Source organism: Mobula birostris, chromosome 12 (assembly GCF_030028105.1).
Source record: "Mobula birostris isolate sMobBir1 chromosome 12, sMobBir1.hap1, whole genome shotgun sequence".
NCBI lineage: Eukaryota > Metazoa > Chordata > Chondrichthyes > Myliobatiformes > Myliobatidae > Mobula > Mobula birostris.
This window is the reverse complement of record NC_092381.1, coordinates 24,899,530-24,909,554: the sequence shown is the minus strand read 5'-3', so window position 1 is coordinate 24,909,554 and position 10,025 is coordinate 24,899,530. Positions and strand designations below refer to the sequence as shown.

Here is a 10,025-nt window from a genome sequence, read left to right as displayed (position 1 = left end):
GGTATGAAATGTCAAAACCTGCTTGGATAGCTTTCCCTGCCATCTTCCATTGTCCAGTATGACCCGGAATATTTTCCCCCATCTGCCTGGATAGCTTTCCCTGCCATCTTCCATCCCCCAGTATGACCTGGAATATTTTTCCCCAGCTGATTCTGGCTGGAAAATTTGGACTTCTGGTGAAGTTACAACATTAAACAAAAGCAGATAACTGTGCTGCTTATGGGTACAGGAGCAGACCGTTTGGCCCCAAAGGACTGTACGCCATTCAAATTTCAATGTAAATTTATTATCCAAGTTTGTATATGTCACCACTTACTACCTTGGGATTCACCTCCTTGCAGGCATTCACAATAGAACAAAGAAATACAATAGATTTAATGAAAAGCTACACAAAAAATTGACAAACAACCAATGTGTTAAGACAAACTGTTCGGATACAACTTTTTTTAAAAAATCATAATAAATAAATAATACTGAAAACTTTAGTTGTAGATTCCTCAAAAGTGAGCCCATGGGTAGTGGAATCAGTTCAGAGTTGAGGTGAGTGAAGCTATCCATGCTGGTTCAGGAGCCTAATGGTTGAGGGTAACAACGGTTCCTGAATCTGGTGGTATGGGACCTAAGGCTCCTGTACCTCCTTCCTGATGACAACAGCAAGAAGAGAGCATGGCCTGGATGGTGGGCGTCCTTGATGGTGGATGCTGCTTCCCTGTGCCAGTGTTCCCTGTAGATGTGCTCAATGGTGAACTCATTGAGATTGCACCTGACCTATCTCCTAACTTCACTCGACCTTATCCCAAAGTACACTTGATTGGTTAAAAACATATTGCACCTCTCTCAGATTTTAGATTAATACTGACCTAACGTCAACTGTCATTTACCTATGCTCTGTCTACCAGAGAAAGCAAGATCTCCCAGTGGCCACACATTTTAATTCCACATCCCATTCCCATTCTGATATGTCTATCCACGGCCTCCTCTACTGTAAAGATGAAGCCACACACAGGTTGGAGGAACAACACCTTGTATTCCATCTGGGTAGCCTCCAACCTGATGGCATGAACATCGACTTCTCTAACTTCCGCTAATGCCCCACCTCCCCCTCGTACCCCATCTGTTACTTATTTTTATACACACATTCTTTCTCTCTCCTTTTTCTCCCTCTGTCCCTCTAACTATACCCCTTGCCCATCCTCTGGGTTTTCCCCCCTCCCCCTTTTCCTTCTCCCTGGGCCTCTCGTCCCATGATCCTCTCATATCCCTTTTGCCTATCATCTGTCCAGCTCTTGGCTCCAACCCTCCCCCTCCTGTCTTCTCCTATCATTTTGGATCTCCCCCTCCCCCTCCCACTTTCAAATCTCTTACCAGCTCCTCCTTCAGTTAGTCCTGACGAAGGGTCTTGGCCCGAAACGTCGACCGTACCTCTTCCTAGAGATGCTGCCTGGCCTGCTGCGTTCACCAGCAACTTTGATGTGTGTTGTCATGCAGACAATCCTCCATGTAAATAACTCAGCTGAGAACTGAAAAAAATCACTCAGCAAGGTAACCAAGGTGAGAAATAGAACTCACAGTGTAATAAATGCTTACTGCTGTCTTTATTTTCTTCTTCATAAGATGCAATTGAGACAACAGCCGAAGTATCTATATCAATACTGACAAGTGGGAAATGTTTCTGAGAAGTGGCTAAGATGGCATAACTCCATCTGCTCGTGTTCAATCAACTGCTTCAAGTACTATCTGTGTGGAGTTTGCACATTTTATCATGACAGTGCAGGTTTGCTCCAGGTGCTCTAGTCTTCCCCAACATCCCAAAGACCTGTGTGTTGGTAGATTATCTGGCCATTATAAATTGTCTCTCATGTAGGTTGATGGTAGAATCTGCGGATAATTGCTGGGAATGTAAGGCGAATATAAAATGATACCAGTGTAAATGAGTGCTTGAGGATTGGCATGAATTTGGTGGGCCAGAGGTCTATATGACTCCATGGTTTATCCACCTACCTTTACCCTCTGACACTCAATGGCCCATTGGCTCACAAAACAAATTAATACTCCTACACTTTCCTGTCAGAGGAAATCTTTGCTTAATGCTATTTTATCCTAGAACTAGAGTCAACCAGGTTCACCCTGAAGAAGAGGCTGGTGAGAGTGAGGCAGAGTAAAGTTCGAAGTTCAAAGTAAATTTATTATCAGAGTAGTATATGTCACCATATACTACTGTGAGATTCAATTTCTTGCAGGCAATCACAAAAAAAAATGACTGCAAGTAAATGAATCTCAGAGTAGAGTTAAGCAGCGGTAGTCCATCCTTGAACTAGCTTGAAGCTTTGACCTCTGGCTAATGGCCACAAAATAGTTCCGTTGTGCTATTTTCCCAGACTCAGTTCCAGCATCAACCCTGACTTTGTTACAATCATTTTACACAAAACACGGTAGCTTTCCCTTGCTAATTTTGGACCACCGCAGTTAAAGGTATAATGCCATTGATCTAATGGTTCACATATTGTCAAGCTGTTTGTTGTGCACGTGATAACTAACTAGTCTGCAAGAAAATGTTATATCTATTTTCAATAATTCAACATTAAAAATTATTCTGTAAATATCAATTCAATGTAGATTATAGATCTGCTTATACAAGTAGCATTTTAACTCCATTTATTTTATTAATAGACAAGGAAAATAGACTAGTTGACAGATTTCTTAATATTTCTTGTAGAGATTTATACTAGAGTTTATGCCCACACGTCATTGACTTCAGTCGGTTTATTACTAAACCCACTGAAGCGGAGTCTTGCTCAATTCCTTGTTTTCTGCACTAAGTCCGTGGCCATGGTCTTATTTTCTTCTTTCCATCCAGGTTAAAGGAACCTTTAGAACCGTACAATCTTGTCATAGAGGTCAGATAAACCCAGAGCCTCAAATTCTTGGTGTAACTCACACCCCAATGTAAATTCTTTCACAGAAAAGCTTGTAAGCCTAAAATGGAAATAGATTATTTTTAAATCAATAACTTTCACGCAATATTCAGATTGAACCTATTAATCAGTTCTGACACTCCAGAATGCGATGTCCATTGATGGGTTTTACCTAACGTGCTCTGCTTGAAGTTTTTCTTCATGAAGAACACTGATCATCTTTTCTTTGCATCTTTTTCCACTGGAATCCACATCCACCTTGGTGGTTTTCTGAAGAACAAGATACTCCTTCCATTTTAAAAACAAAATAAAAACATAAGTTAAGTTACAAAGCAGAAGGCAGAGATAGCATTTCAGCTATGTAATTTTAAAAACAGCTGATAGTGAATTTTCTCAACTCTTGGCCTTTGCTAGATCATTTTTAACAGTAAGGCTATTTCAAAGGAATTTAATGTAACAGGGCACCACATTGATCTGCAGAGTATACACTCATCTCCAACAGATGTATTAGCATCAAATTCAGAATGGCAGGCAGAAATAAACTGCAATGTTCCAAATAATTCAACAACTTTATCATGTGCTGACATCAAGCTTGGTACTGATTGTGCTGATCTTGGCTGGGTTGGTACAAGGGCAACAAGTAATTCCGACACCTTCAGATTTGCCGAAAGGATTTGTTATCATGTGCAACTTCTTGAATTCCCAGTGTCAGGGAAATACAGAACCCAGACTTATCTCAACACGAGTTTTACAGAGAATTCAGCAGCAAGGAAACACAACCCTCTGGGCCTCACCTGGTTTCACCTGTCATGTGCCAACTGGTACTCCTTCCCCTCCCCCCACCTTCTTATTCTGGCATTTGCAGAATCTCTTGTGTTTGCCCTTTGGGACTGCCTGATTGTGAATATTGGCAAGTAAAGGAATGTAGCATAACTGAAATGAAGGGGTATATCACATCACATCACTGAGAATGAAACAATAATACCTTGATATCTTTTCTCTCCCCTTGCAGAAGAATTAGTATGAGTTTGCCCATGAACATCAGCCTTCCTGTGAGTCTTAGGTCAGAAGTCCATTTTTCTATTCTTCTAATGTACTCTGCTTTGGCTCTCATGTGATCTAAATGCAAAAGAGCCGTCCACGTGCCGTCGCCTGCATTACTCTGCTTCCGCTGGTTGTCACCTTCATCAGCCTTACCTGCTGCTGGTTGGCCCAGGCTGTTCTCAAAGTTCTGTCGTAGCCACATCATTAGCTCATAAACCATGGGCTGGGGAAGAAGAGTCACTGCACACTGCTGCAAGTCCCATTTCAAATCAGAGCACTGTTTACGGCTGAGTTGATCTGAGCTGATGGAGATATCTGGCAGGCAGTTCGGGTAGCCAGGGGGCAACTGAAAGGTAACCTTCAACTGGATTTTCCTTGCCTGGCGTTCATAGGTCTCACCGATTTGGAAAGTAATCCCTTCAGATTCTGCAATACATTGGACAAATTACAAAGTTAGCACTGATTTCATAAAGTTAGCATTGTTTTGTGAAATTTTCCCTCAAAGATATGAATGTTTCTCAAAATAAAAAAAGGCCAGGACTTCACAGACAAATAAACAAGCATTACAGTTGTCAGAAATATGACTTCTAATATAACTGAGTGCAGCACTCCCATCAATACCAGGTCACGTATGCACCTTCCCTCTCACATACACTACAGAAGACCATAAAGACGGAAACAAATACAACTTTTTAATAAACACAAGAGATCCCGCAGATGCTGGAAATTTAGAGCAAGACATGCAAAATGCTGGAGGAACTATTTTTCCATTCCTCATTCTGACCGTTCCTTACCCCTTTTTTCCTCACTTGTCCATCACCTCCCACTAGTACCCCTCCCCTTTGCTTTTCTCCCATGGTCTGTTATCCGCTCCAGTCCGATTCCTTTTTTTTCCCTGTCGTTTACCTCCTTCGCCTATCATCCCCAAGCTTCTCAGTTCACCCACCTCCCTCCCCACTCACTTGGCTTCAGCTATCACCTGCCAGCACTTACACCTTCCCCTTCCCTGCTTTATTATCCTGGTTTCTTACCCCATGCTTTCAGTCTTGACGAAGGGTCGCAGCCTGAAACATCGACTGTTTATTCCTCTCCATAGATGCTGCCTGACCTGCTGAATTCCTCCAGCATTTTGTGTGGGTTATTCTGGATTTCCAGCATCTGCAGAATCTAAGCACGAGAAAGTCTGCAGATGCAGGAAATCCAAAGCAAAACACAAAAAATGCTGGAGAAACTCAGCAGGTCAGGCAGCATGTATGGAAATTAATAAACAGTCGACGTTTCTTTGGGACTGAAAAGGAAGGTGGTGGGAGGGGAAGGAGGCTGTTTAGAAGGTGATAAGGGAGAGTACGTGGTCAAAGAGTCGAAGGGCAGCAGAGATCATAGAGGAAGAGCAGTTGAGAGAGGGTTTCACCTAACTCCCATCGAAGAGAAGATTTAAGATCTGCAGAATCACTTGTGTTTATGAACAGTCTTCCTAGTGTCTTAGCTAACACTCAGCACTTGGCCAACATCTTCAGAAGCAATTAATTTCTTACTAATATTTGGAGGAGTCAGTTTTGCTTCAGATCTGAAATGCACTGTATTGCATTCTGTCATTAAAGGATTGGCCCAGCTGGATTTTGTTCTCAAACCTAATGAATGTGACCACCCACCTCCCGCTCAAGAGATAAAAGAAATAAGGGTGACATTTATTGGATTTAATTTCTAAATGTGGCAGCTTGGTCTGAGGACTTTGCAATTCCACCTATGACCTAATGCATCTCCTGTCATAGAGCACGACACCACAGACGCAGGCAGTTCAGCTCGTCTAGTCCGTGCCAAACTCTTATTCTGCCTTGTCCCATCAAATCGCACCTGGACTATAGGTCTTCACCGCCCCACCCCATCCATGTACATATCCAAACTTCTCTTACATGTTGCTGCCTTTGGTGTCGCTCAACTTCCTTGCTAAATGCTATCCACCTGGTAATGTCCTGGCCTATAGCACTGGTGTAGCAGCAGGACAAGACTACTAACAGAGAGGAATATGAACAAACCCCATGACAGCAGCTACAGGATTTAAATTCAAGTAAATATCTAAATCAGATAATTAGCAGTTCGTTTTAATTAGTAACTCACACAAAATGCTGGAGGAACTCAGGCAGCATCTGTGGAGAGGAATAAAAAAATTGATGTTTCAGGTGGGAGCCTCTCAGCTTGAAAAATGGGCTCTTTATCCCCCTCCATAGATGCTGCCTGACCTGCTGAGTTCCCCCAGTATTTTGTGTGTGTTTCTCTGGATTTCCAGTATCTGCAGAATCTCTTGTATCTGTTCTACTAATGTCCTACAGGGAAGGAAACCTTTAACCCACCTAAATTGAGACTACATTACACCTCCAGAACACCAATCCCTGCCATGAAATGTATGTACCAGTAAGGAATAAACAGTGAACATCAGTGTGCTTGCGGACTTCATGGTTGATAAAATTAATTCCTAAAATAAATATCAACAATGCACATTCCTCATCTGTGTTGCAGCCCAGAATTTGAAAGCTACAGGTCTTGGAGTGAACCCTCCTTGAGCCTCAAACTCCACACAAAGAAGAAACCGAACTCTGCTCTCTCTGCACACTAACTCCCAGTGCAAATGGGACTAGTTCAGATCCGCATCTTGATCAGTATGGACCGGTCGAGCTGAAGAAAGGGGCACGGTAACGTAGTGGTTAGAATAAATAGCGCTTTATGACAGCCAGCTGTTACGATCAGGGTTCAAATCCCGCCGCTGACTGTAAAGGATTTTTACGCTTTCCCCGTGACCGTGTAGGATTCCCCCCACATTCTGAAGTTGTACAGTTAGGGTTGGTTAGTTTTAGTTGAGGGTATGCTATGTGGGCGCTGGAAAGCATAGCGACAGTTCCAGACTGTCCAGTACAATCCTCGCGGATTTGACACAAATGACGCATCTCACTATGTTTCGATGTGCGTGTGACAAATAAAGTTAATATTTATCTTTCTGAGTCTGTGTGGCTCCATCCCTCAAGGTGTTGATTCTCCTTGCGGTCAGAGACGTCCAACCCTCCCCTTGGACTCAAACTCAAGTTTGCAACCGGGACGAGGATTACCTCAGGTCCTTACCCTTGTTGGTCGGGGCCCGGCGCCCTCCCGCACTAACCCCCACCCAGCTGGGCTTTAACATCGCTGGAAGTGACAAACCCCTAGCAGCAGTATTCAATGCAAGGATCCAGTGGCCCGCCTGGGCCCTTCAGCCTCAGCTCCCGGGTGAGGTGGCACCCCCTTGGGTTTTGGCTCCTTGCAGCGGCGCCGGGCGGGTACCGGGGAAGGGGGTGGTAGGAGCCTGCAGCCCCCTCACCTGAATGGGAGAGGAGTTGGAAGTCACCGCCGTAAATGGCCCGGAGGGCGGCTGTCTCTTCCTGAGCGGCCATAGCGGGGCGGGGACCGGGGCCCGGGCCGGAGCGCTCTTCCGCTGCTCGGCGCCGGCAAGGCTCGGGGAGCGCTGTCTGGAACTGCTGCAGTGCCGACTGTCGGTGAGAGAGGGAGACAGGGTGAACTGTTCCAACAGCACTGAAAAGATTTTGACGCTGAACAGACTTTGCAAACAAGGATATTTGTAGGTATTAAATCTACAAGGCGTACCGTTCTAGGAAAGCAGCATGCATCAAGAATCCCCACCATCTTCTCGCTGCTGCCGTCAGGAAGAAGGTACGCCAGCCTCGGGAACAGATATGCCCCCTCAACCATCAGGCTCTTGAACCGGGAGGATAACTTCACCCAACTGTACTCACCCCAGTACTGAACTGCTCCCACAATCTATGGACTCAATTTCAAGGACCTTTTATCTCACGTTCTCGATATTCATTGCTTATTTATTATTATTCTTTTTGTTTGCAGTTTGTTGCATTTCGCACATAGATTGTCTTGTGTCTGGTTTTTCTTTGGTTCTACTGTGTTTCTTTGTAGTATTTACTACTAAAATCTGTAAGAAAATGAATCTCAGGGTAGTAAATGGTGACATATATGTACTTCGATAATAAATTTATTCTGAATTTTTAAAAAGGGATTTGGTATGACCTATTCCTCCTCTTGCAGCAACCAACATTGTTTATGCAAAGGCTTGAGTTCACCAAAATCAGTGCCAGGTGCTTTACAACGGTATGAACCCATTGAATGTCATATTAGAGGAGATGTCCAGAAAGTTTCTTCAGATTAGCTTGGCCAAAAGATTTTAGGATGATTTTCAAAAATAAAGGAGAAACAAAGAGGTTTATTGTATTTCTTTAAACTACAAAAGGGGGGGACAACTTCAGGTTCAAGTTCATTGTTCTGTGCCTACATACAGTACACAGTATAAATTACAGACATGAGTTAACATAAACATATAGTAGCAAAGAGCATTGCTGTTTGTTGTGTCCTTTTAAATGACTTAATATGGTAAGTATCTGCAGCATATAAAATGACTCGATACACTCAGTAGTCATACTGAATTGCTAATCAGAGCTCCACCGCTGTATATCTGGGTTGTCATGCACATAGTGCCTTTAATAGTTCTCTTTAGGTAGGAGAACTTCAGTTAGACCAAGACAGTATACAACAATGGATAGTCCAATTGTATCTGAGCCAATTGCCATGACGCTGAACTTCCATGGAGTACTCTGAAATACTCTCAGGTGGGACATAAAACATACAACATGATTATTTTGAGGAGCAATGAAATCATTGAGCTGAAAAAATAATTCCCTTCCTCTGTCAGACCCGCTGGGCAGCTTCAGTGCTTTATTTCAGATTTCCAACATCTCCAGTATTTCGCTTCCATCTTGGCTTGGTTATGTTTTTGACTAATTTGATTTTTTTTCACCATCAGCACAGGTGCACTCAAGACTACGTGTTCAGCCCTGCTCTACTTGTCTTATACTTATGTTGACTGTCAGGCTAAGTCATGCGGGGTTTAGTTTACCTATTAGTTGAAAGCCACTTCCATCATGCCGGTCATCGAATAGCCCGTTGGAAGGATGCACAGCTCTTTCCCATTGGTTGCCTTATGTGCCACGGCACCAGTGTCTGGTTTCAAGCACCTCAGGGGTATAAGAATAGCACATGCAGGAGGCTCAGACTTTCTCCTTTTGTCTCCAGGGCCTCTTCACACACCGAGATGATCGCGACCAGTGCTGAAGAACTGTGGGAAAGTATGCTCCAGACTCGCACTCTCAGCTAAGTACCTCTCTGCTGAATGTGTAGTTGTATAACTTGTGGGGACTTGGATGTTTGGTCGAATGTTTTACTGTTTGTAAATAAGTGATTAATTCATATTCAGTGTCTCTGTCTCACACTCCAACCCCAGCTCCCAAATGAATAGACTTGTATCTCCCTCTCCCGGGCCACACTTTATCATGAACCAAGCCAACTTTTCAATATGTTCTACGAGCTGGAGGAGTGGCTTAACAAAAACCAATTAGAAGTGTGAAGAGAGAAACACCTGCCACATGAAACAACAACTGCCAAACCAGAGAACCTGCTTCCACGTTACACTCCAGCAACATATTTACTTTTGCTGATGACACTACTGTTGGTAGCCGAAATAAAGATGGTGACAAATTGGTATATAGGAGAGAGATAGAAAATCTGGTTGAATGGTGCCACATCAATACCCTCTCAGTCAACATCACCAACACCAGAGCTCATTACTTACTACATGAGGAAGAAATCGAGGGGTCTTTTGCCAGTCCTCATTAGGGAATAGGAGATGGAGAGGGTCTGTATCTTGGTATTATCACATCAGAGAGCTGCTCTCGGACCAGCATGTAAGTGCCATTTCGAAGAAGCCAAACTAGCACCTCTACTTCCTTTGAAGTTGGCGCAGATTCAGCGTGTCATCTAACATTATGACAAACTTCGATAGATGCCCAGTGCAGATTCTCTGACTGGCTGCATCACAGCCCAATATGGAAAACACCAATGCCCAAGAATTGAAAAGCCTACAAAAAGTGGTGGACACAGCCCAGTCCTCCCCACCATTGAGCACATTTACAAGGAACGCTATCACAAGAAAGCAACGTCCACCATCAAGGAATC

At 43.6% G+C, this 10,025-nt stretch overlaps 1 protein-coding gene across 1 annotated transcript; it reads right to left on the bottom strand.

The window, feature by feature from the left end:
• Positions 1–1,363: 1,363 nt before the first annotated feature.
• On the bottom strand, positions 1,364–7,465 carry rwdd3 (RWD domain containing 3). Its single transcript, XM_072274603.1, has 4 exons — positions 7,309–7,465; positions 3,901–4,385; positions 3,088–3,203; positions 1,364–2,976 (listed from the first exon to the last, which is right to left on the bottom strand). Exons 1-4 carry the CDS (start codon positions 7,379–7,381, stop codon positions 2,871–2,873), a joined length of 780 nt encoding a protein of 259 aa, XP_072130704.1. The 5' UTR covers positions 7,382–7,465; the 3' UTR covers positions 1,364–2,870.
• Between the last annotated feature and the right edge of the window lie 2,560 nt (positions 7,466–10,025).

Coding starts and splice junctions, on each gene's coding strand:
- rwdd3 (XM_072274603.1), bottom strand. CDS start 7,381: ATGGCCGCTCAGGAAGAGACAGCCGCCCTCCGGGCCATTTACGGCGGT. Junction 3,204..3,900: donor GGGAGAGAAAAGATATCAAG/GTATTATTGTTT, acceptor TTAAAATGGAAG/GAGTATCTTGTTCTTCAGAA. Junction 2,977..3,087: donor CTTCAAGCAGAGCACGTTAG/GTAAAACCCATC, acceptor TTTCCATTTTAG/GCTTACAAGCTTTTCTGTGA.